Raw genomic sequence first — 27,985 nt, forward strand, 5'->3', positions numbered from 1 at the left:
CAAAGCCAAAATCCAAGCTTTATTCCTGAAAACAAAAAACAGATTCCTGGAAATTCCTGACTTTCTCACCTCAGTAATCTCATCTCTCGGTCAGTAAAAGCAGAAAAGTAAGCAATAAAAATGTGGTGGGGAAAAACAAAAACCGTCAGCTGAGTTAGAATGAAAATGAGGCTCGTTTTATTGATGGACAAAAAGCATTACCACTACATAACAAAACAGGCCATATGCACAAACAAAGCAGCACAAGTCCTCAAGCCAATCAAAGCTTTAGAAACATAGAATAACCACAGGAGTTTAAGGCTGCTGCTATCTCAACAAACACACATCATCAGGCATAACTGTAGGTGGCACAAGCACATCAGTGAATACATGTACGGTTGTTCAGGATGGAGGTCTGAGCTCATGCAGACGAGCACAAATTCATTCTCTCGAATCGTGTGATGAAGGCGAGCAGTGGACGTGAGCGATAGAGTGATTATATGGCGTTGATCAGAAATTTGGGGACAATGGTGGTTCATGCCAGTATTCAACACTTTCTCAGGAAGGACGCTACAAATTGAGAAAGACATGCCTCTCAAGAACAGTTAAACTATTATTTATTTACGAGATGATTTAAGAATATGAATGAATGAGGATGGGATGCACAGTGGTGGAAGACAGGAATGATGAATCTCTAGTCAGAAGAAAAGAGAAAAAGGGGGAGGCGTCATGTATTATATTTTTTCCATCCCTAGTGAAAATGAACTCTTAGGAGTCCTAGCTGGGGGAGAGAGCAGGGCTGGGCTCGGTGCTGATGTTCACCAAATATTCGCTGGATTTAAGACTGGCCAAAGACTTGCAGCTCGGTGAAGAAGCCAGCGACCCACACAGGCCCAGCATAGACGGAGTAGTGTCTTTTACTAGGAGGAGAAGAAAGAAAAAAAAAAGAAGCATAAATCACATGCGAGAAACAGGATTCTTCTCCCACAGTGGAACTGGCAGACCTGTAGCCAGTCACCCACTCGCAGGTCCACAGAGCCTTGTGCGTTTTGGTCTGTTCAGCCATTATTGCATAAGTGTGTGTGTGTTTGTTTGTTTACGTGCGTGTTTACCTCCTGAGCACCAATCACTGTCCCCATTTTGTTTCCCGTCTGTCTTCGGAGACTCTCTTGAGTTCAGACTGACTTCACCAGAGAGGCTCAGACTGTGAAAACTTCTCCTAAACAACAGCAATGTGAGGACAGAAAGCACAGACAGTACATCTTATAAATATACAACTCGACTGCATTTACACTAATCCAAAACACACGTGTACACTCACCGACGGAATAGCTTTACGTCCCCTTGGTTGTTTGCAGCCTGTGCAGACGGCCACTGGTTAACCAAGGACACGGACAGGTCTTTTGACAAATGGGCCGGGTCACATGGAATAACACCAGTCCTTCAAGATGCAAGACACCAGAGAGAGAGAGAGGGGGGTGTCATAATCATATGATTGTGGGGGTAGGAGCTGGTATGCATTAGATTCCATTCCTCAGAAAGCAATGGTGCATTTGTTTAAGTTTATGGCACTGGATGCATTTCTGTGTGAGATCTGTATAGTACAGCTGAGTGCAAATGTTTGTACACCCTTAGGACAAAGTGAGGAAGGCAAAGAAATGTAATTTATATCGAGACATTTAGTGCGTTAGGTTTCACATACTGTATCTTCTTTGCCTTTATAACCGCATCTGTGCTCTGAGCAGCTTTTGGATGTTCTCATCTCATCTCATTATCTCTAGCCGCTTTATCCTTCTACAGGGTCGCAGGCAAGCTGGAGCCTATCCCAGCTGACTACGGGCGAAAGGCAAATGTTCTCATTTGTAACATTTGTCCTGTATTTCTTGTCAACATTTGAACAGTAAAGTGGATTTCGCCTAATGTATTGGACTGTTGTCTTGCTGCACGATAAACCTTTCATTTTTTAATTTTAAACCAAGAAACAATGGGGATGCAAACTTTTGCACACAACTGTAAGTATATTGTTGGTGTCTCTATGTACAGTTGTGCTTGTAGCTCCAGAATAATGGCCTCGAGCTCTTTCTTCTCCTGTTGGCTCTGGATTTGCAGCTCCTCCAGTTTTGCGTTCAGTCTCTTATTCTCCGTCTCGACGTTCTTCAGCTGCGACTCTCGCAGTCGCACCAATTCTTCCAGATAACCCTAAAAACAGTTACAAATATACACTTTCTAAAGAATATACAGGACATATACTGGTTTATAGCAACGCATAAGGCATATGATACAATCTAACATAAGCTTTGCTGCTACCCCAAATTCATGATAAAATTTGGGACAGTATAGGGAGATCAATCCTGCTACATTAAAGGAACAGTCCACCGTACTTCCATAATGAAATATGCTCTTATCTGAATTGAGACGAGCTGCTCCGTACCTATCCGAGCTTTGCGCGACCTCCCAGTCAGTCAGACGCAGTCAGACGCGCTGTCACTCCTGTTAGCAATGTAGCTAGGCTCAGTATGGCCAATGGTATTTTTTGGGGCTGTAGTTAGATGCGACCAAACTCTCCTGTTTACATAGGTTTATATGACCAGTGATATGAAACAAGCTCAGTTACACAAATTGAAACGTAGCGATTTTCTATGCTGTGGAAAGTCCGCACTATAATGACAGGCGTACTAACACTTTCTGCGCGCTTCGGCAGTGCATCGATACGGAGCTCAGATATCAATGCGCTGCCGAAGCGCGCAGAAGGTGTTAGTACGCCTGTCATTATAGTGCGGACTTTCCATAGCATAGAAAATCGCTACGTTTCAATTTGTGTAACTGAACTTGTTTCATATCACTGGTCATATAAACCTATGTAAACAGGAAAAACGCGGAAGAGTTTGGTCGCATCTAACTACAGCCCCAAAAAATACCATTGGCCATACTGAGCCTAGCTACATTGCTAACAGGAGTGACAGCGCGTCTGGCTGCGTCTGACTGACTGGGAGGTCGCGCAAAGCTCGGATAGGTACGGAGCAGCTCGTCTCAATTCAGATAAGAGTACATTTCATTATGGAAGTACGGTGGACTGTTCCTTTAAGCTCGTGTGTTCCTGTGTGCTTTCAGATATTTGTGTGTTCACCTTCTGGGCATAGACAATCTTGAACCTCTGCTCCATCTTGCGACACCTGGTGCTCCAGCTCTCCTCATCAGTGACCAGGGGGATGTAGGGATGCTCAGCCACGCTGTCTTCACTCGCACTGCTGTCCACGCTGCGCCGGTCCTCCTCATCACTCAGGTAGTCATAACTACAAAAAGCAACATCATCGCTATGGCAATCAGAGCTACAGCTGCAGCAGTATCACCATAGATACAGAATAAATGGCAATGATTTTAATTAACACAACTGGAGAAATTAAAGTTCTTATAGATCTTTTAAAACTAGTTAGCATTTATAATAATAATAAATTTCTAAAGTAACAATTCAATCAAATGAATGCATGTGCACTGGACACTCCACATGATCTAAACCTATTAATAAAAAGATTAATAAGCCTATTAATCTTTATTAATTAATGGATGGGCGGTCGTAATTATATGCAGTAGCAGTCATAGGTCTGAACACACCTAACTCAATGTTTTTTTCTTTATTTTTACTAATTAAAAAAACACTTCATGTCTTAAAGTAACGATGGATGTCGTTTCTCTTTACTTAGTTGTTCGGTTCTTGACATAATATGGATTACTACAGTTGGGGATGGAATAGAGCTATTTACCGCATTTTTATTATTTTCTATTTACTGTTTGATCTTAAAAACGCATTAAGGAGGCAAGAAATTGCACTAATTGACTTTTGACGAGGCATACCTGTTATTTGAAAAGCATTCATGAAGCTGGTTAAGATAATGCCAATAGTGTGCAAAGCATCATCAAGGTAAACGCTGGCTACTTTGAAGAATCTAAAATATGAAACATATAGAAATGGTTTGGAAATCTGATTTATGATCCACATATTTGATTTGGTATAGGTTTTACACTTCCTGATGCAACCCTCCCCAATGTATCCAGGCTTGGGATTGGCGCCAAGGGTGCACTGACTTGTGCAACCCCAATGGCTGGTTTGGAGGCTATAACATACTAATATGTCTATATTATACTAAATGGCCATTTCTATATACATCCAGTCTGTTTTTTTGCTAATTCCTAATGCTACACGCCCTCGTACACTGCAAGAGTTTCAGGTTCACGAGTTTCAGTTCTTGACATATGCATTACTACTATGATGCTCTCAAACACATTAAGAAGGCAAGAAATTGCACTAATTAACTTTTGACGAGGCACCTGTTAACTAAAAAGCATTTCAGGTGACGACCTCATGAAGCTGGTTAAGAGAATACCAATAATGTGCAAAGTGTCATCAAGGTAAACAGTGGCTACTTTGAAAAATCTAAAATATGAAAAATTTTTGTTTCCACATAATTCCATAGTTTTGATGCGTTCAGTATTGCTCAACGATGTAGAAAATAGTCAAAATACATAAAAACCTAGGAATGAGTAGGTGTGTCCAAACATTTGACTGGTACTCTGTGTGTGTATATATATATATATATATATATATATATATAAAAAAAAGGGGTGGGACTAGATTAAAAAAAAAATCTAATTAATTACAGGCTTTGTAATTAATTAATCTTAATTAATCGCACCACCGTATTTGCCCCAAAAGCAACATTTATTTAATGTAACTAAATAATATGTGAAGAGTTCAAATAATACACAGACATGATTTTTAGATTCAAGCTCATTTAATGGCTGTAAACAATATTTTGTTGGAAATTGTTCTTCTGCACGGCATTTGAAACGATGGATCACACGCCGCAATCTGCAATACATCTCGTAGACCCTTGTCTTCTACCACTGATAGCGGTCTGCAGTCCAGGGCAATCCACTTGGCCAGCGTGTTCGTTAAATTTTCCGACGTTGCCCTGCTCATTTTCTTCTGGAATCCAGCCATTTCTTCGAGTTTGCACTGCTGACCAGAACTGCTACCTCGAGCTGCAGCTGTTTCAATAATCACGGTGACATGCTTGGCATTTAAATGGTACCGTAAAGTTGACGAGCTTCTGTGATAAGCAAACTCCTTTCTGCACAGTTTGCAATAAACTGTGGTTTTATCAACAGTTCCATTGGGTCGTTTTTTGAATATAAATTTACCGTCCAGCAGACCCGACGCGCTTTCAAGCTCCATTGCTGTAACTGGAACTGTGTGCGTCAGTATATTTGTTGCACCATAACACGGTGCACTAACAACGATTCCGGGTTGTTTGGCATGCAAACTGCGATAAAATGCGTTAATATTTTTAAACGAATTAATTTGTTTGAAATTAATTAATGCATTAATGTCCCACCCCTATATATATATTCTTTTTTTTTTTAGATAGAGAACAGGATAAAGCAGCTAGAGATGATGAGATGAGATAGACAGACAGACACCCAACTGTTTTGTTAATAGAGAACAAATTATTGAGGAGTTTTCAGAGCAGAGGCCACAGAGAGTACAGTTAAAATAAATGTAAAATGTTTATTAGTGTGCTTGCTCAAGCGCACTATTGTTCTTCTTAAGTTTACTTATTCTGCCTTATTCCGACACATTTTTTGGATCCATTACTCCTCCTAGGGCGTTCGAGATAGAGACACTGTTCTGACTCTGAGACGTCTGGCCCGAAGTGGTGTAGTGTGCTTGTATACAGCTTTTGGATCAACATGCCCGTTCTCTTGTTCTTGTCATTTTTATTTTGTTTTTTTCCCCCCATAGAGAATGAATAGGGCTCATGAATCAAATCGTCCTATTCGGACATGCTCCATCACAGATGCACCAAACCTCATGTGATACTTCAGGCCAACTCCCCCGACACATACATGCAATCAGTTCTGACCCGCACTCATATTTTTCCTTTCTTTTTGCTCATCCCTTTTTCCTCCATAGGCTTACAGTACATTAATTTTTGGCCCCATTGAAAATGAATGGTAGTCTGGTTAACACCAGACCATATCACAAGTGAAATATGGTCTGGAATCTGCCTATTGAATTTCTCGTAGGGGAGGTGTGGTTTACGATTGTCAACGGCCATTTATTGGACGTTGCGAATGTCTATCATTTGGCGTATACGTAGCCCATGGCCAATCATGGCAGTTGTACCCGGTGACGTAGTTAGAGCGACGAAGACGAAGAAGAGGCGAAGAAGAGAAGGAAAGAGAAGGCAAAACAAAAATAGACTGTAACGCCCAACGCTGTTCTTTTTTTAAAACAAACTTTCGCTCTAAACTATTCAGAACAGTGTCTAAAGCTTGATCGAAAGTTTGGTTCGTATCGCTCGCCGCCATGTTAAATGTGATCCGTAAACAGTCCCAAATAAACTACAAGCTTCCATTTGTCGAGTAGTACGCGTCACCGTCTTTCCACCCCTCCCCACTCTCTGATTGGCTCCCTAACTCAGGCGAGCCTTTAGACCATAGTTTCCATGCTGTCTTTTCAGATCGGAACGATTGTGCAAAGCAGCATGGGATTTCCCAGGCTAAATGAATGGTGTTTCAGGAGAAAAACTTTCACTCTCCATCAATTTTTTTTTAACCAAGTGACCAAACTTTAAGAAACTTCACTTGATGCCTCAGGCCAAGTCCCCGCACAGATCCATCCCCTCATCTGAGACCTGCACTTGTCTTTTCCTTGGTTTTCACGCATCTCTTTTTACCTCCATAGGCTTCCATTGATTTTTGGCCCCATTCAAATGAATGGAGTTTTGCTCAGTAACACTTCACCACACATCCACCAAACTTCATATGGCACCTCAGGCCAAATCACCCATCACACACATGATATCAGTTCTGACCCACACTCATCTTTGTCTTGCCTTTCATCCGTCCATTTTTTCTCCATTTTGCCGCTAATCAATGGAAGCTTGACTGAGTCATTCCTCCCTTCCCCCATAGGTGATGATGCATTTGGCAAGGATCTGCTCATTTGAGACTTTGACAGCAAATCAATTTTAACTCAATGGCCACTTTATTAGGAATACTTACACGCACACACGATAACAACTAGCATATAAGCATTCACGTGTTACCATGCTAGCTGTTAGCATGGTAGCATGCAGAGTTCGCATGTTTGCTGTTAACGAGATCGCCTGAGCATGTTACCCTCAGGGTGTCAACATGCTAAATGTTAACATACTAGCCATTAGCATGTTAGCCTGTTTGCTGTTAACATGATAACTGTCAGCATATTAGCCTTAAAGTGTTAGAATTTTAACAAATAGCATGTTAATCATTAGCATGTTAGAATGCTAGCTGTTAGCATGTTATCTATTAGCATGTTAGCATTAACATGTTAACATGCTAGCTTTTAGCATGTTAGTATGTTAACTGTTAGTATGCTAATTGTTAACATGCTAGTTGTTAGCATGTTGGCATGCTAGCATGATAGCTGTTCTGCTACAGCTCAGCAAGCACACTGCATTTTCTCTGCGGAAATGCAGTCTAGTTCTGTTTACCTTTCCATTTTCCTTTACTAAAATCATGATGTTATGGATCTCCAAACCAATCTGCGGTTCAGGCGACTCGGTTAAAGGAGAACTGAAGGCAAATTTTTTATTATCAAAATTCTATTTTTTATCTCATTTTATTAAATATAGGAATGCATTTTTGATCGCTATTTTGTCACTGCTATAGCAAGTTATGAATGTTTGAAATATGCTATGTAATATCTCAGTCCATATGTCAAAGCAATGGCCGTAAACGAGATTCGTTGAGACCTGTGCGAGACATCGTAGGATGGAAGTAAAACGTACAGCGGAAATCAAAGTGACTGACATCTGCCAACGTTGTCAAAAGACGCACGCGCCCTCTTTCGAATGCTGATGTAATCAAGCCGGAAGTTGTTTGTTTTGATAGCAATCAGGAAAGTTTGAAAAAAGTAGGCAGTAATCGTCATTTAAACTCATTTTTGTGCAATATTTCGTTTGGAAAACAGTTTTCAAAATGGCGGCACTGACACCTGGCTGACACTTCACATTTCGAAGTCTCGCACAAGTCTTGTGAAGATCGCGCGGATAAGTGGTGCCTGCCGTGGACCAAACGAACTAAATTCAACATGGCTAAAAACCGAATAGGCCGATAAGTATAATATTTAATTGCAATTAGTTGCCAATACAAGTCACAATATAAGGTTGCTAAAACCGAAAACGTAATTGAATAACACGTTAATTAAGAAATAAAGCAAGTTTAAAAATGACTTCAGTTCTCTTTTAAACTATAGGCCATGCCTGTGAATTGGTTCTGTTCACACTTAGCCAGTTGTTTTGGTCATTTCTTTGGCCATCTTTTCATGATTTGTGGTGTGCAACCTTGGCCTACTTTATTTAACCCTACTACTAGAAACTGAAATTTGCAACGGTGAATATGTGAACACAGTCACACAGAGTTACATTTTGTCCACTGTAAGTTACAGTATGTCCTTAAGGCCTGTGCTTTAAACCATTAAATAGTGATAAGTGCTGGAAGGTATAGCCCTTAATCAAGTCTCGCTGGTTCACACTGTACGAGTTTGTTTAGCAAAAAAAGACAAATTCCTGCATAAAGCATCAAGTTATTGCCGTGTTAAAGTTAACTTCCCTCACCTCTGGGTAAATTTCAAGTATGGTGTGTAATCGATCACAGCTGGTGTCTTCCCATCCAGTACCTCTCCCTTCAAACAGAAACTGTAAAAAGAGTGACACATCAGACATTGGGGGGGGGAGGGGGGGGGGGGAGGGAGATATGCAAGATATGTACTCCATACTAGTCTTTGAACTGGTTTTGAATTTCAAAAAGCGCATTATCAGAATTGTCGTGCGTTAGTAAACGCATCCCTTTATTGTCCGTCTTTCCTTGTAGTACAGAGATCAGAGAGGAAATACATGGCTTCCTGTAGATTAGTTTTGCACCTGAAGTCAATAGCACTAAGTCCAATCAGCATCCCTGTCAGGACTGTAGCTTCCTCTCTCAGCATGATGGCACCATCATCGTAAAACTTCCTGCACAGACACACAAACAGTATATCATGTATCCATTACACACACACACACACACACACACCTGGCTAAAGTGGTCTAGGCCCAAAAAAAAAAAAATAAAAAAATCACATCAGGCCACATGTCTAAAGGACATTCTACAATAGTTTAAAAAGGGAGAGGGGAAAAAAAAGGCATTTCTACAGAATTCTCTAGGAATGAAATTCATGAAATGCTGTCCACTTTTTTTTTGTTTAAGTCACTGCCAAGGTTTTTAAGCTACAATTTTAATTTAAAGCCACAATCTAACCTTGTGGTACGAGTATCTCTTAAGGCTGTGGCGATGTATTCAGATAAACGCTTCTCCATAAGGGCCATGCGAATCCATGCTCGGCCCTGCAGAAGTGATCAAAAGAATTATTGAAGATGGAGGGGGGGCATTATCAAAAAGTAAAATAAACCAGTTCCAATGAAGAATTGCTTCAAGAGCACCACGGCTGTCGCATTATCATAGAATAAAACATTCAGATATACCAAGACTATAAAATTGTGTCACTTTTAGGATTGAATTATACTAGAAATGATCATTTGTATAGGCTCCAGCTTGCCTGCGACCCTGTACAAGTGGCTACAGATGATGGATGGATGATAATTTGTTGTTATTTAGGGTTCAGAAAATTTACACGACTCAAATCATGTGAGGCCAGGTATTTTAATATTGAAGACTCTTGCCTTGGCTCGGGACATGCTGATGTTTTCAATGTTCTCGATGCTGCTGATGCAGTTGTTGTGAACTTTACTGCAGGCCAGGCGAACATAATCCCAGAAACTCCTCTGTCCATCTGAGCTGAACCAACTGCCTGGACCTGATCAAACACCAAAACACAAAAATCATTTTAGGACCCACGATTCTTAAAAGGCACTTACTTCTGCACACACAAGAGGACATATTTCACCTTTGAAGCGGTGACTGAGAATGTGCTCCAAGATTGCAGCAAAGTTAACAAATTCTTCTGAGGAGTCATCGATGGGCTCAGCTGTGTACTTCTCCAAAAGAGTCTTTACTGAGAACCTGAATTAAACATGAAGATAAACAAGGAAAAGTTGTACAATAGTTTATGACAGCACATTATTTTCTTATAATAAACATGCATTCACAGAGAAATGGTGTAAAATAATGTCCACATACACACACACACGCTTCAGTTCTCCACTCTGACTGAAGGACTAGGAGCCTTTGGGAATGGTGCCACAACAGGCAACTGAGGTCACTGTTAATTGTCCTGTGTACTACACAATGCACCTCTTCAAATGCCTTGCCTCTATTAGCAGGACAGCGATTACAATCAGAGTCCTTGTAGCCCTATCCAATCGTGCAATGCTATTGTCAGCGTGAGGACCTTTGTCCATTTGCCTGGGTTCCATCCTAGGTTTCCCCCCCCCCCCCCCTTCTTTATAAGATCAGCTTCAGTCAGAAAATGACAGAATACCCTAAACAAACACCCACACACTACATGTCTCCACCCACTCACTGAAAAAGTGATGGCCTGATGCTGCGTTCAGCAGTAGCACAGCTACTCTGGAGCGCTTCAGTCTCACAAGGTTTTATAGCACAGGAAAAACCTGTAGGGTACTGGCATGCAAAGACTGCACTAACCCACTCCTACGCAACCAAAGTACAGAAGAAAGAGAGAGAGAGAGACTGAAACAGGGCTGGCAGCATCTCTGGAGCCAGCACCATTCATGCCTTCATGGGGAACACCAGCATCACTGAAGGCAAGACAGCCCTGTCTTTGGGTGGTTCCTCTATAGCTCGTGGCAAGACCTCTATCACCATGGGCAAGTCTTCCATCACTCGCGGTGTGACCACAACCTCCATGGGGGACTCCACAATCACACGAGGCAAGACTACCATCTCCCTGGGCAGAGCAAGTTTTAGCAGAGGCAAAACCACTACCTCTTTCGGAAAGGCTCTGATGTCCAAACGTCGTACCACTTAAATGGCAAAAAGCACCAAAACTGCTGGAATGAAGAGCAGGTTTTCGAGGGCGAGGAGGACAGTTGAAGACAGTGAGGCAACGGACATCCAGGAAGAAACAACTGGAAGCAGATCAGGAGAAAAGGCATCCATTTTGTTAAGAAAGACTTCTTTCATAAAAGGGAAGATGAAACTGCTGAGAAGCAAGAACGCCATCTCATGGGGACAAACCGCTGTCTCAAGAAGCAAGACAAAACTGAGGAGGGGAAAGACAGCATTTACGGTGGGTACAACCACAATTACACACGGGGAGACCACTAGTTCCTTAAGCAAGGCCACTTTAAGTCAAGGAAAGAAGTCTGTAACTGTAGTAAAAACATTCCTCAAAAGAGGCAAAGAAACTCAATGGAACCTCTACTGGGATTTTCATCTTTGACTGAAATACATTTACCAAATAGACTTCGGAATAAAGAATGTTCACGCAAGTTAGTTGATCTGCGAGATGCAAGTGTTTTGCCTGTCTGATCCGATGATATAGAATCAGTTGTTATTGTACCTTAAATCAGGTTGAAGTCTTGTATGAAATTTTTGTTCCTGAGTTGGAATATGATGGAAATGTCTGAGCTGATTTAAAGAAAAACAAACAAAACATTCATTTATGTGGTGATGGGAATCAGCCAAAAATGCTGATAAGGTCTTGTGTGTAGATTGTTTGAAGCAAGTGTTTGTATGGTTGGTGTCCTGGCAGGATTCCAGTAGGAAACAGCTGGTATGGTGTAATGTGTGTACACGAAAGAAGTCATGTGTCTGAAGCGAACCAATAATGTAAGATTCTGTTTTAAGAGGCAGTCTCATCATATATGAGAAGAGTGCAAAAGACTTATATGAGATAACCAATACAGAAAGTATGATACTATATGTGGATCATGTCTGCTATATTAATGTCAACAAACTAATGGAAAACTTAGCGAGGGTAACAAACATTAATAAATTGTACTTTAATATAGGTGAAAACTTTGTTTCTTTCATTTTTCCCCCCCTCAGAAGAGAGAATCACTCACCAACACAAAATCCCAGTAACAAACGTATTACAGTTCTCTATGTGGAGATTATATTTTGAAAAATGAAAAAAAAAAAAAGACTGAAGACTTGACATAGAAGTTTGATTTTGACTGCATTTTGAATAATTTTTAAATCTATCATTCCGTCACTCAAATGTTGTCCTTTGCAGATTGTGTAAATCAACCCAAGACTAACCCCAAGCTAACCCTAAACTATTTAAGGTTATTTTATATATTTGTATCCACGCTTTTAGTACCCATGTACAGTATCACCAGAGATACCATTAGAGAACAGTTCTACCAGAAAACAATGCCAAGGAACTTAGTGATGTCACCACCAATTGTATCTTTCAACAATGTGTCCTTCAGTTTGGTCCATGGCCTCGCATTGCCAGCGGTACAATGGAATCCACTGTCCAACCGGCCCCCAGATAGGGCTGCGGCCTCCTACAGCAGTTTCTATCCATTCACTTCGTACAGGGGAGGTATGTGGCCTTCTGGAGCCCACGTCGTCCTTCTCAACAACGGCTTTTTGCTGCTACGTGGGGGTTGTACCGAAAACGCATAGCATTCTGGTCCCATCCCAGCACTTGCTGCGTGGATCCGTCACACCCTGCCAGACATTGTCTGTGCAAGTGTGCTGCTACAAGGGTATGTGATGAGCCATTACATCTTTGGACTGTGAAACCAAAGAAGCAAAAAAAAAAAAAATCCCTAACTTCCCAAGGGATACAAGATTTAACCCCAACGTGCTCAACATCTCCCAGGCTGGGTGCTGCGGGAGGAGATCCCCTGCTACTCCTCTACCAGGATTTGGTTCTCCTCCACCATGGGTAACACCAGCTTCACAGAGGGAAGGACAGCCCTCAACCTGGGAAGCACATCCATCAAGAGGGAAAAGAGCAAGATTTTGATGGGCAACACCTCAATCTCTCGTGGGAAGAGCACCACATCCCTAGGCTCCTCAACCATTACAAGTGGCAAGACCAAGATCTCCCTGGGGAGTGCTTCCTTCAGCAGAGGCACCAAGACCACATCCTTCCGAAAAGCATTCATGCCCAAAAGGAAGACTCTTTAACAGGGAGTGGGGCCAAATTGTCTGGTCAAGGGTGTGTGGGGAGGGTGTGGGGTGCCAGGAAGGTGGAGGGAAGTTTTCTACAGTGTATCAAATCTAGAAAATATCCAAGAAAACTGAAGCCAAAATCACCACCACAATGGAATTCTGAGGGGGTTATTTTGGGCACCGATTTATTCATTTTTTTCGACAACCAGAAACTGTGGGATTGAATTTGACATCAAGGTTTCTTCTGTTCCAGTAACTGCTTTGGATTAAGTCAAAGATGCAGGTTAGTGAGCCAAGATATCTGCCAAAGTGGGTTCCAGTGTAACATGTTCTCTCGTTCATGGAAATATACTGATCAGGATAAGCCATTAAATCTGTTTAGGCCAAAATATATACAGCATTTACGCATACTGCTTGAAGATTTTTTTTTAGGTTCAGGTGCTGTTTTGGCTTGTCCTACAGTAATGATAGAGTTTAATATTTAAATTGGAAAATTGACATTTCTTGCTCTTTTTATCCCCCATACTTGATTAATGGGATTAAGTATAATATAAAAGTATTTGAGTGGTAACCTGGCATAATCAGGCTGTTGGGGCTGCAGATAGAAGGACAAACCAAAAGGCGCAAAACATTCATCAAAGCAATTATCTGTCCCTTGAAAATAAGCTAGAACAGTAGAGCAATGGTTACTCTTCTCTGAAAAGAGGCAATGTGGCTGCAAGTCCTTATTCAAGCCAAATAGGTGCCACACTGAATATAGTGGTTTGTAAACCACCGATTACACAAATTCAATCTGGTGAGCCTATTTCTTGATTGGAATGAAAACTTTTAGCTTCATTAGCCATGTATAGACAAGATTGAAGACCACTAAAGAAAAACTTTGTAAGAAATCCAAGAAAATTCCAGCGAATTTTTCTTGCCATGTGTACTCATCTACAGTGATAAGGTTTATTTTTCAAAGCACGAAGTCCGTTATTCACATCTAATCTCATGTACATGATGGAGGCGTAAAAAAAAAAAAAAAATGTAGGACTCCAAGCTAGTGTGGGCAAATGCATGGCTAAATCTTTGTCTTTCTGAAGAGACATTAGCAGAAGATAGAACTTGCATGCCTCAAATGCTAATTGTTGAATGGCAGTAAGATGCTCTTGGTACGATTTGACACTGACAAACAAATGTACAGCCACAACAACTGGCTTTTGTGCCTTAGCTCTCGCCCACCATGGCAGCATTCCAAGGGAAAACCATGCTGTGGCCCTTTGGAAGAGTCCCTCAGAAAGACAGTTTATGGACGTTTAATGAAGCTGCCCTCCACATATTTGCTCGAATAGCATTAAAGTGATGATTCTCAGTCTAGACATGCTGCCTTAATGTTTCTATACCACATTCTCCTCTTCTCCAATAGTAGCTCACTGTATCTCCTACCGTACATAGACATCCCTCTTTCTTCTTCTTCTCTTCTGCAAATGTCTCACCACCCTTCACATGTTCTTCCCCTATCTATCTCTTTCTCAGTTGATATTCATAACACTTTTCTTTTTCCTTCCCCTCCCTGTTCTTCTTTCTCTATATGTCTCTCTTCCCCAGTACTTGCAGGATCAGCTGACTTTATGGAGTGCCTCCATTCTTGAAGCTCAACAGCAGACCTAAGATCAGCATTTAAAACTTTTCTCCAAATCTTTGCCATTACATGCCAAGGCCACACCAGATCAGGAATTATATATGCACACGAGTTCAGTTGATTCATCTGTATATCAGTTTGGCAATGAAGCCCATAACATCCAATATTCAGTTTTCCATCAAGTATGACGAAGTTAAGTATCTACTGCATGTGATAAGTAAACGGCAAACGTATGTAAATTCTGAGAGTTGACAGAGGCTGAGATTAGAGGGTGTACCATCCTGTACTGAATGTGGAGTCGAGAAAAGAGTGACGAAAGGTCAGTATTAGGGAATTCAGAAAGCAAGCAGTTAGGGGACACAAAAATGTGATTGAAGGACGAAGACTATAAGAATAATGAATCTTTACACAAAGATACATGTTTGGATCCACTCCATACTCATTTTTTTTCTTGTTTAGCCTTATAATTAACCTACATTGTTATTATAGTGACTGCATGTAAATGGTCTCACACTCAAATTAATTCAGCAAATCTTTAAAGTGAGACTGAACTTTGTATTTAAAAAAAAAAAAACCTCTCTCTCTTTCCTGGTGACCACAAATTGTCGTTTCAAAAATAAAAGAGGGATGCAGGAGATGCGTGGAGCAGGAAACAAGTCACAGCAGTGAAGTGCCTTTGCCCCTTTCCCTGAAGGGCACTCCAGATAATGAGTGGCTCACTTTAGATACCATGTTACCTCATGTTTCATACCTTCTATTCATTTCTTCCTAAGCTTAATCCCAGGTTCTCCCTTGTGATGGGAGGAAAAACCCAAGAACGCAATAAGAAATGAATAATAAGTTTAATATAATATAATATTAATGTTAAAACTTTATTTTTCTTAGGTTGAACATGCTGCCACCACCACCAACTTCCCTAAGCGTCTGCCACATGAATTAGCCTTTTACACAAGACAAATTACTCCTGTTGCTTCTATTCAACAGCCTGCACTTCTGCCTAGTTTCCACAAGAGCCTTTGTCTTTTTAAACATCTTTACACAATGTTTTGTGCAAGGGCCATTGTCCCCTGAACTTACACGACACTCTTATTTGCAACTCCAGGAAATCAGTGAATTCAGGGACGGGACTAATTTTATGCTAAGGTCAAAATATCTTCTTGACGTTCTTGCTGAAATCACGTCATTCAATTTTTCATTCAGCCCTCAAACATGTGGAGACTTACTTAAAACAAAGACTTTCTTCAAACCTGCTGGAACTCTGACCTCTCAACTTTGACCTGGAACAGAAGTCATCATGCCCCATGCAAAACCCCCAGATCACCCTGTGACGAAGATGATACCATTTACTCCTGTTACTGTCCTTATGTTGTGTTTTATATCACTGTATTCATGTCATATCAATGGAGATCATAATACTTCATACATAAAAGTGACTCAAGCTGATACATGATCAGCACCCTCATTGTCTAAATAACATTGGGAAATGAAAGCCAAAAACTGATCCCAGTTAGCATAGTTTCTTCATGTCTATACCTATGACTTCAGAAGTATGCACCTCTGTACAATGTGCTGGAAGGCACTGATACAGATGAAATACCTTAAAAATACTTGTTTTATTTCGAAAAGGTAAATGTAAACCATGTCATCATGTAAAACTGTGTGTAGTGTGGATTATGTCTGTGAAATGTGTGAAAAGTAGAAGGGTAAAAACAACAAGAACACCAACAACTACATAATAACTAATGCTTTAGACATTAATGCTGACCCACCACAGATCGAACAGGTTGGGCAAGGATAAGTGAAGGCTTACTGTCAAACCAACTGTGTTTTTGAGCATCAAAACAAAATGCCATCATGTGTAGTCATTCTTCAGATCAACGAGCCTGTTCAGACAGCGGTGCTTGGAAATTTGTCCCATGTTTAAAAAAAAAAAAAAAAAAACCCACACATTTAAATGATTGTGCAATTGCACTTGCATGAATTTTTCACGTCACTATGTCACCTTTAGAACATATTCCCAACCCTAGTCTTGGAATACCCCATGTCCTGTGCATTTTAGTGTTTTCTGTTTTTCTCCCAACACAACTCAAATCAACTAGTCAGCTAATAAAGAGCTCCAAGTTGGCACGAGTGAGCAGGAAAAGCGCAAAATTGTGCAGGACAGAGAGTTCTACAGGACCAGGGCTGGTTGGTTCATCAAAAAGCAGTGCCATACTGCCCTCTAGAGGCTTTGTGGGCAATGAAAGGCCTTTGTTTTGACTAGCACTACTTAAAAATACTGAAACAGCTACCTGTTTGGCCCCACCCAAAATATATAAATATATATATATATATATATATATATATATATATATATATATATATATATATATATATATATATATATATATATATAAAAGACATTACGCCACATCAAACGGACCTTCCCATAGCTGCAAATGAATTTTGTCATTTCACTACACAACAGCAAAAATAGCAACTCCGATCAATACACACGAGTGCACAATTCAATGGAGAACGCAGTCTGGCAACTGAGAGTTAAGGGGCAGGGACAACCAAGCTGAAAACCAGACCAAGAAACACAGTAGGTTTCAGATACATCAAGTTTTAGAGTCCTGAAGAACTAATTTATATAGCTACCCTAAAATGTAATGGTCATTTATGGTTGAAATGTCTGTTCTAGCAACTATTAATTCAATTTCAGGGTTTAACCTTTTTATTCTATTCTATTCTACGTCCTTGTCTTATGTAGCTTGTCTTTAAATGTCTGAGATTATATTGATCTTCATGTGGTCAAGTAAGGGTTGTGGAGGAAAAAATGGCCACTGTTCTCGTCAATGAAAATGTCTTAGTGTTTACTGAAATCCCATTTGGATGTTCTTTTTTTTCTCCTCTCTTGCTGTGTTAGCATGTTACATGTTTAACCAGTGTTCAGCAGACACCTGGAAAGAGAAGATCTGACTGTAGTGCTTGTTTAATAAACGGTTGCTGACTTTTGCCTGTCTTTTTTTTCCTTCTTCTTCGGACAAAAGTCTTATAGACATAGGCCAACAGAAACCCAGAGTTCCAAAGAACATAGTTATTTGGTGCCTAGATCGAGAGCTTCTTATCAATAAGTGGAGTATGTTCGATGAGATTATTTGAGTACGAGACATTTCATGTACTACAGGACCCCCAGGTCCTCCAAGTGGGCAGTTTAATGGAAAAGTGACTGTAGAGGTTTCATACCGGACTTGGAATGTCTAAGAAATATTCATTGCTTGCTCTTCATACTGGATAAACTTAAAGAATTACCAAGATATGGTACTACTCCACGGGGCAGTACAGTGCAGATGAGTCCTTGGCAGTGTGGTTCTTCTTTACATTATATTGCAGGCATTTAGCAGACGCTCTTATCCAGAGCGACATACAACATACCCTGGGGAGCAGTTGGGGGTTAAGTGCCTTGCTCAGGGGCATTTCAGCCATTCCTGCTGGTCCAGGGAATCAAACCAGTGACCTTTTGGTCCCAAAGCTGCTCCTCTAACCATTAGGCCATGGCTTCCACCTGCTCTCTGATTTTCAAGTTGGCCTTTAGTCCCATATCCAGATTGACCTGTGGCGTCTTGTTAGAAAAATGTTAGGAAAACTTCAACCAGTACACTTCTTCAGATTATTCATCTTGGTGATACCTGAAAGGTTTTATGTAGAACCCTAAAACAATGGGTCCTTTTGAGAAAGCTGGAACTTTTACCTATTCAAAGAATCGGTCAGTAATGCACACCAAGTGTGTGGTCCTGCAGGTACACCATTTCATTCCACTGGATATAGATAAAAACCCTGATGATTCATCCATGACGTAACTGTGCTGGATGGATATTTTCAAACTTTGCAAAATGCTGACTTTATAAACGAAGCCCTGATACCCTGGGCTTTTGATCAGAAGGTGCTGAGCTGAAATCCAAAACCATTCAGATTTATTGAACTGTTGAAAAAGGCCCTTAATCCATAAACTGATCAGTTGTATACCGTTTTAGTTGTAAGATAGTTGGGATAAATGCTTCAACAAAATGGTAAATGTTAACTCGTGTTTCACTATAATAAAGCTTGGACCACGAAGGATCATTTATAGGTCTCTGATTACTCCAGCAACTGCAGTTTCATCCTGCTGTTCCTATGAAGCACTCAGAGTCTCCATATATCTTGCTGGTTTATTCAACACTCTGATATCAATGGACAGAGCAGGAAAGAAGACATGAAGATAAACCTCCAGTGACAGATGAATGCTACTGAACTGGTATATGAAACAACAAAAAAAATTAACAAAAAACAGAGTTACAGGTCACTGCTATTGACCCCAAAATTAAAGCACATTACCATTAACAATACCTTTCAGGTAAAAATACATCAAATGCCTAACCACTGCTACATCAAACGTGTCATATTTATCACTTTTTTGTACATGCAAATAATTTAGATTTTTAAAAACTCATCCACTCAACAGTGGTTCTTGAATTCAGAGCTTCCAGCTTTTCTTTGTGATTGCTCCGAACATCCAGCTTTGTGAATTTAAGAGCCACCAAGAAAACTGTCAATCACGTATTTCAGACTGAGGCCAAACACACTAATTTTTGCTTCATTATATTTCAGCTTAGAAGAAAAATTGGCCTGGTACAAAGGCACATACCATAGGAATTATCACAGAGTTCTAGTGTTTGCTAACGTTTCTGAGGTTGGCAAGAAAATTTGAGCTCTATTGGTTTGTAACGTTAAGGTTCATCCATGATTAGCTGAATCTCCCAGACCACGAGTGTGTTGATATTCCATGGTCAAGCCACAAGCGCTGATCACTGTAAATTCAGTCGGCAGTGCCATGTAGCATTACAAGATTTATACTGGGGAATGAAATTATCACATCTATAAATAGAGAACATAACCTCAATATTCAGTTATACAAAATGACAGTCTAATGCTATGGTCAACCTTCTGCGAAGAAAAGAGCCATGGAATGTCACTCGATATATACAGTAAGGTCCAACTAGTAAACCTGAGGGAAGCCCAAGACCCCTGAACGTTGTGACATAGTGAAAGGTCAGGTTTCCTTTCCTTGCATTAAAATATTTAACAATTATTCTACGAAAACGAGTCATAGAACAGCTGATAGCCGACGAGGCACATAGCTCCAAGTTGGCTATAAGCCATGTACGACGAGATTCAGTGGAATAACTGTTATTCTATCCACATTCGCTGGATTTTGAGAAACAGAGCATTTTTATTTTTCGCAAATTCAGTAAATAAAAACTTTATACAAAACATCAGACAAAGTCATTTCCGCTTAGGCGGACTTCTTAAAAACCTATCGATGGCTGTACGAATTGACTTTAGTGTTTTTAGTTTTTTTGTAGAAAGTGCCGTCTTGCTGCTGTAGTTTTAGACATTTATTTAGGTCTTCTTTGGACATTTCAGTTATGTAATTTTCAAACTTCTTTGAGCTTTTGAACCAAACTTTTCAATGCTTAAAGGTGTAGAATGTAAACAAACTGACAAAATGACAGTAGCAATTTGTGAAAAATTTGATAATTCTTGAAAATTAAAAAATACATACAGTATGTTCTTACCATCAAATACTTTCATTCCATATTTTGTTGCTTGGGGGGGGGGGGGGGGGGGGGGTTGAAGTAAAGTTTGTGTTTCATCAACACGCTCCACCATTTTGTTTTTCTCTACTCACGGTATACGAGCTGATAGCCTAGTAGTAGAGTAGCCAATCAGAGCGCACGATTGCTCCTATCCAGTGAATGTGGATACAATATGACCCTTTATGCTTGCTAAGGGATAACCATGAGACCTTAATACTTGCTTAGTTGCAAGTACAGACTTCCAAACAGCTTTTCAGGTTAGTTATGCTGTGCTTTTCCAGCCTGCAGAAACTGGAATAATCTGTGGGTGGAAGTCAAAAATAGTAGGCTCGTCCTACATTTAATCTAGTTTGGACGCCACATGGCCATATATCAATGATCAAGAAACATTAACCGCATTAAAAATGCCAAGATTTATAAATATACATAAATATACAATTTGGGGAAATCTGCATATCCTCTTTGTCTCAAAAATATCTAGCCACTGCTCATAAATTAGCTTGTATTTTTCACAGAAGCAGCATTTCACCATTCTCAATTTTACATCATCAGTTCTCAGCCAGGAATGTCAAAAATATACCGTGATGACGATAAAATTGTGTGTTCAGCACTATCATTAGCTAAGTTAGCTAGCTTAGTATGCTGGTTAAAAAGTTATTGTACCATGTGACCCTTTAATAATACTCATCAGATATTATAAACTCAGCACCACTGAATCTAGTTTTTTCCAATCAACATTTAAGCTAATATTGAGAAAATATTAAGTTTTCAGTAACAACTTTATCCAAGTCAGAGTTACAGTGGTTACACATAGTGGGAATATTGGGTGTGAGCTGGGAATACACCCTGAATGATTAATAGATGGATGGAAAAAAAAGGTTCCTTATACCTTTCAAAAAAAAAAAAGGTATAAGGAACAGATCTTTATGAGGTATAGGGAGGAGGAATTACAATAACATTCTATTGATAATATAAAAAAGTGTATATATGTGGGTATGGGTACATACGGATTATATATATATATATAAAAAATATAAATGTGAGTATGTATGTGTGTGTATATATGCATAAAATATACAGTGCTCAGCGTAAATGAGTGCACCCCCTTTGAAAAGTAACATTTTAAACAATATCTCAATGAACACAAACAATTTCCAAAATGTTGACAAGACAAAGTTTAATATAACATCTGTTTAACTTATAACATGAAAGTAAGGTTAATAATATAACTTGGATTACACATTTTTTTCAGTTTTACTCAAATCAGGGTGGTGCAAAAATGAGTACACCCCACAACAAAAACTATTACATTTAGTACTTTGTATGGCCTCCATGATTTTTAATGACAGCACCAAGTCTTCTAGGCATGGAATGAACAAGTTGGCGACATTTTGCAACATCAATCTTTTTCCATTCTTCAACAACGACCTCTTTTAGTGACTGGATGCTGGATGGAGAGTGATGCTCAACTTGTCTCTTCAGAATTCTCCACAGGTGTTCGATTGGGTTCAGATCAGGAGACATACTTGGCCACTGAATCACTTTCACCCTGTTCTTCTTCAGAAATCCAACAGTGGCCTTAGATGTGTGTTTAGTCATGTTGGAAAAGTGTACGACGACCAAGGGCACGGAGTGATGGTAGCATCTTCTCTTTCAGTATAGAGCAATACATCTGTGAATTCATGATGCCAATGAAATGCAGCTCCCCGACACCAGCAGCACTCATGCAGCCCCACATAAGGACACTGCCACCACCATGTTTCACTGTAGGCACCATGCATTTTTCTTTGTATTCCTCACCTTTGCGACGCCATACAGTTTTGAAGCCATCAGTTCCAAAAACATTTATCTTGGTCTCATCACTCCAGAGTATAGAGTCCCAGTAGTCTTCATCTTTGTCAGCATGGGCCCTGGCAAACTCTAGGCGGGCTTTTTTGTGCCTGGGCTTTAGGAGAGGCTTCTTTCGTGGACGGCATCCATGCATGCCATTCCTCTGCAGTGTACACCGTATTGTGTCACGGGAAATAGTCACCCCAGTTTGGCTTTCTACTTCTCTAGATAACTGCAGTGAACTTGCATGCTGATTTTCTTCAACCCTTCTCATCAGAAGACGCTCCTGTCGAGGTGTTAACTTCCGTGCACGACCTGGACGTCTCTGTGAGATGGTTGCAGTTCCATCTTTCTTAAATTTTTGTAGCACTTTTGCTACAGTATTCTGACTGATAAGTAAAGCTTTGCTGATCTTCTTGTAGCCTTCACCTTTGTGGTGGAAAGAAGTTATTTTCTTTGGGGAATTCTGAAGAGACAAGTTGAGCATCACTCTCCATCCAGCATCCAGTCACTAAAAGAGGTCATTGTTGAAGAATGGAAAAAGATTGATGTTGCAAAATGTCGCCAACTTGTTCATTCCATGCCTAGAAGACTTGGTGCTGTCATTAAAAATCATGGAGGCCATACAAAGTACTAGATGTAGTAGTTTTTGTTGTGGGGTGTACTCATTTTTGCACCACCCTAATTTGAGTAAAACTGAAAAATGTGTAATCTAAGTTATATTCAGGGCTTTGAACCAGAATTTTTTTCCTATTGGTTCGTTCCGAACAGAAACGGAATTTTAACGTTTCCGGTTTTGGGTTCCACCATTAAATAGACGTTCCCGAACCGGTTAGAACAAAAAAATTTAGTTCCCGGAACGGTTAATTACGTTCCCTGTCAGCTGTTTAACAAATGGCTATAAAATTATGTCTCTGTCTCATCCAGCTTAAGCCAAATGTAGGCTAATTCTATTACAACCTTCATTAAATAAAACAAGAAATAATTCAAAATAATTATTATTTCAAATGTTGGCGATTTGGATTCTCAGTATGTCTTCCCATCTACACAAACAGAAAAAGTGCCAAAAATGAAAGATAATTCGTTTAGTGTGTTACCAAAGGCTAGTCAGGCCCTATAGAGGGCTACCGCATGACGTCACCACGCCGCGAGATTTTGTTAGGCGCCATATTGGAAGACCAAGTACACATCTATGCAAGTACATACATGCATAAAACAAACTACACCTGAAATGTAGCCAGGGCCGGTTCTGCCCTAATCTGGACGCGGGTGCAACATCGCGTAACCCCCCCCCCAAAAAAAACACCAGTCTAAATCAGGACAACCATCACATAACTATAAACATTTTATATCAACTATTTTAACTAAATGGGCTATAATAAATAAGCCTGCAGGCAGCCACGGCGGGCTGCCTCAGAAAAGTAACCATTCAATGACACAACTGAAAGCCTGCAGCCACGGCGGGCTGCCTTAAAAAGTAACCATTTGTCCTACCTTAAAACTCGTTTTGCATTTTCTGCCTCCTTTTTTGTATTTTCAACCCTCCGTTTATTTTCTTTCCTTTTCTGAAAACCCGATTTGTGTCCAGACATTTTGTTCTGCTACCAACGAACTAACTCGTCAGGTCTCGTCTCTCGAGCCCGCGATGATTCCCGTGGGAAGGGCAACAACTGATACATTTTTACAAACAGCCAATAGGGAGGTTGCATCGTTCAGGCTCTTCTTTGCTCAGACACTCAGTAATGGAGACGTGACAGTAGTCCACCTTCCCGCTCTCTCCATTCAGTCAGTGAACGTCACACAGGAAGTGAACCCCAGCGGGTCATAGAAACTTGCGCAGGAGAAGAATGGCTTTTTTATTTGTAGGCTACGGAAACTTTGAGGAACGAAATAAAAACCGGTATTAACCGGTTACCATTATTTTTAATAAGCGTTTCTGTTCCGGAACATCTCATTCTCATCTCATTATCTCTAGCCGCTTTATCCTTCTACAGGGTCGCAGGCAAGCTGGAGCCTATCCCAGCTGACTACGGGCGAAAGGCGGGGTACACCCTGGACAAGTCGCCAGGTCATCACAGGGCTGACACATAGACAACCATTCACACTCTCATTCACACCTACAGTCAATTTAGAGTCACCAGTTAACCTAACCTGCATGTCTTTGGACTGTGGGGGAAACCGGAGCACCCGGAGGAAACCCACGCGGACACGGGGAGAACATGCAAACTCCACACAGAAAGGCCCTCGCCGGCCCCGGGGCTCGAACCCAGGACCTTCTTGCTGTGAGGCGACAGCGCTAACCACTACACCACCGTGCCGCCCTTGTTCCGGAACATAAAAAATAATAAAGTTTCTGGTTTCGTTTCTGTTCCATGTGAAATAGAAAAAGTTCCCGGTTTTCGTTCCTTGAACCAGTTCAAAGCCCTGGTTATATTATTAACCTTACTTTCACGTTATAAGTTAAACAGATGTTATATTAAACTTTGTCTTGTCAACATTTTGGAAATTGTTTGTGTTCATTGAGATATTGTTTAAAATGTTACTTTTCAAAGGGGGTGTACTCATTTACGCTGAGCACTGTATATGCATAATTATGATATTGGTGTCTGTGTACGTATGGATGTGTATGTGTGTGTGTGTGTATATATGCATAAGTATCTGTATATATGATTTGATCGATATTATACCATGTTGGTATGTCTTGGTATGTTTTCTTTTTTGTTTGTTGCTTTTGTATATATAGTTTATTATGGCAGAAAGTGACGTTTGATTAGCAGTGGTATAGAGGGTTAGGATTTGATAAGTTATTTACTTCTTACTAATCCTTTCCGAACATTAATATGTTACTGCCTTGTGGCTACGCTATTCTGTTTGTTTATGACGATGTTTTGATTATTGCATTTTTTTTTTTAATATCTTCTTTACTGTTCGGAATAAAGCAATCAATCAATCAAGGAAGGAATATTCAGAATATTTGGAGGTGACACACTGCTAATACAAAGTATTTCAGGGATAGGCTCTGGATCTACCACCCCTCTGATCAAGATGAAGGGGTTACTGAGGATGGATGAATGGATAGATGGATGGAGGCCTCTGGTACTGTACTACTTTCCCACGCTACTGTACACTACTTTAGCAGGCTGGTAGTCCACGTACTACTCCCATTACCTCCGTAGATCATTTATGCTGCTTAGTAATCATGGATAAGACAAAGGCTTAATGATTTTGTTTGCTGGTATGCACTAAGCCTCGTCAAAACTAAGCAGAACTTCAGAACAACCCTCCGTTTCTAAACAAACACAGACACTAGGAAGACGAGATGCTGATGCTGCAGTCTGACATCGAGTTGAAGTCCAGGGCGCATGGGCCGTTTTGGAATTTACTCACGGAGGCGAAATACCCGAACATGCGGCAGTGTGCCACCTCCTTAACCGCATTGTTCGGCTCCACTTATTTGTGCGAGTCGGCCTTTTCGCATATGAAGATCATTAAGTCCAAATACCGCTCCAGTATGTCCGACGATCATCTCGAGGCCTGCTTGAGGCTCGCTACCAGCCGCTACTGTCCGGACTATGCAGCCCTCTCTGACTCCCTCCAGTGCCGATCATCATCGGATTAAGATCTGATTTAGGGCCTACATCAGTATGCTATGTATTAATGTTGTGCTGTTGCTAAGTTCCACGGTTAAAAAATATATTATATATATATATATATATATATATATATATATATATATATATATATATATATATATATATATATATATATAAATAAAAAAGAAGGAAAAATGTTTTTATATAAAATTGTTGTAAATGTCAAATCTCTGTCTAGCAGGCTATACAAAAGTCAATTGATGTGGACAAAAATGTTTTGGGGTTTACAATGCCTGTCTGGATGCATTTAACTTTTTTTTCTAAACATAGCCGTTTTTTTTTTTTTTTTACAGTGGGCTTGTTTCATGTTTACTTATTAGTAGTTTGCGGTTTATAAAAGTTAACAGTGATTTGAACAAAAATACGTTTAGGAGTACAAAGCTTATGCATTTAACATAATTTGAATGTAAATTTCAGTCACCTTTTTGTATGCATGTTTGCATGTTATTAAACAAATTGCATATGAATGTTTATAAATCAAAACAAGTGTCATTATTGTTATTATTATTATTAGTATTAGTAGTAGTAGCAGTACTAGTAGTCATAGTAGGCCTAGTAGTGGTAACAACCTAGTCCGAGTAGATCATATTAACATGGTCATTTTAAAAGTAGCTCGCGAATCAAAATATTATGGGCACCCCTGCAATATACCATCTATGGTAAGACCAATGCAGTGTCCTATCATGATAAATGTTAGATGTTAATGTCAGTGCATTGACCCCTGAGGACATCATGAGCACTTTGTCCTTTTTTGGAGAGGTGTGATGATGATGTCACAGAAGATGAGCTGAAGTTGATATCTATTGTGTGCTTGTGAAAAGCTCATAAGAAGAAACCTTTATTTGTCACATGCACACTTCGAGCACAGTGATGAGTGTTTAGTCTATGTATAGTTCTTATCTAGAGTGTTTATACTGTTTGTATTGTTTATTTCAATTCTATTTTTTATTTATTGCATTGCCTGTTTGCACCGTGGGTCAGAGAGGACTGTAATTTCATCTGTGCTGTATGTCAAGCATCTCATATCATCTCTAGCCACTTTATCCTGTTCTACAGGGTCGCAGGCAAGCTGGAGCCTATCCCAGCTGACTACAGGCGAAAGGCGAGGTACACCCTGGACAAGTCGCCAGGTCATCACAGGGCTGACACACAGACAACCATTCACACTCACATTTCACACCTGCGGTCAATTTAGAGTCACCAGTTAACCTAACCTGCATGTTTTTGGACTGTGGGGGAAACCGGAGCACCCGGAGGAAACCCACGCGGACACGGGGAGAACATGCAAACTCCGCACAGAAAGGCCTTCGCCGGCCACAGGGCTCGAACCCGGACCTTCTTGCTGTGAGGCGAAGCAGTGAACAGTGACACTAGAGCAGTCAGGGGATAGATACCTTGCTCAAGGGCACCTCAGCCCAAGGCCGCCCCACGTTAACCTAACTGCATGTCTTTGGACTGTGGAGGAAACTGGAGCACCCTCCACACAGAAAGGCCCTCGCCGGCTGCTGGGTTCGAACCCAGAACCTTCTTGCTGTGAAGCAACCGTGCTAACCACTACACCACCCATAAGGTGGTGTCAAATGAAGTGTCGACGCAAACTCACATCAACCTCCAAGCTCAGGTGTCCGACAGGAGATGGGATCCAAACTCACTTTGGCCTAACAGCCATCATCTTCACCTTGGTTAGTAAATAAGCAGGTAAGCGCAGTTGAGTCATAACACAGCTTACTGTCAAATCGCTTATTCATGCAGCAGACTCCTCCTGGACATGGCCAGCCATGGACGCTGTGTGAAAACAAAACCTTACCTGCACACGGTGATGAGGTTCTTCCGCTCCACCGCTATGTTTCTGTTCGATGCTTTTTTCGACGTTAAACCCATCGCCATCGCGGTGTGCACACAAGCCGCTTCCATCCGAGGGAGCCTTAACACATCGAGCTGTGAGCCTCCAACCCCTCCCTTTGGACCAAAACACACACTTCACACATACACACACGCACTCAGGACAACCTGAACATGTTCTCACAGCACTGCAATGATGCTCTGCCTCTCATCACCATGACTACAACTAACACTTTGTTTCCACACAAGCATTAAGCTAAAAACATTGTGTTTGTGTGTGATATTAATGAGGCCTAATTATTTAGATT

The 27,985-nt window shown here is 40.5% G+C and overlaps 1 protein-coding gene across 1 annotated transcript; it reads right to left on the reverse strand.

Moving 5' to 3' along the window:
* rundc3aa (RUN domain containing 3Aa) lies at positions 1-27,813 on the reverse strand. The gene is made up of 11 exons (XM_060902651.1): positions 27,643-27,813; positions 9,968-10,083; positions 9,744-9,877; positions 9,322-9,407; positions 8,946-9,035; positions 8,640-8,720; positions 3,107-3,272; positions 2,021-2,178; positions 1,301-1,420; positions 1,092-1,198; positions 1-899 (listed from the first exon to the last, which is right to left on the reverse strand). Exons 1-11 carry the CDS (start codon positions 27,747-27,749, stop codon positions 757-759), a joined length of 1,308 nt encoding a protein of 435 aa, XP_060758634.1. The 5' UTR covers positions 27,750-27,813; the 3' UTR covers positions 1-756.
* Between the last annotated feature and the right edge of the window lie 172 nt (positions 27,814-27,985).

The sequence above is a fragment of the Neoarius graeffei genome, chromosome 20 (genome assembly GCF_027579695.1).
Source record: "Neoarius graeffei isolate fNeoGra1 chromosome 20, fNeoGra1.pri, whole genome shotgun sequence".
Taxonomy (NCBI): Eukaryota; Metazoa; Chordata; class Actinopteri; order Siluriformes; family Ariidae; genus Neoarius; species Neoarius graeffei.

Excerpts from the sequence above, each read along its gene's own strand:
- rundc3aa (XM_060902651.1), bottom strand. The coding sequence starts at position 27,749 with ATGGAAGCGGCTTGTGTGCACACCGCGATGGCGATGGGTTTAACGTCG. Across the intron at positions 8,721-8,945 it reads CTTAGTGCTATTGACTTCAG|TTTCTGTTTGAAGGGAGAGG; the intron begins GTGCAAAACTAA and ends CTCTTTTTACAG. Across the intron at positions 2,179-3,106 it reads AGATTGTCTATGCCCAGAAG|GGTTATCTGGAAGAATTGGT; the intron begins GTGAACACACAA and ends AACTGTTTTTAG.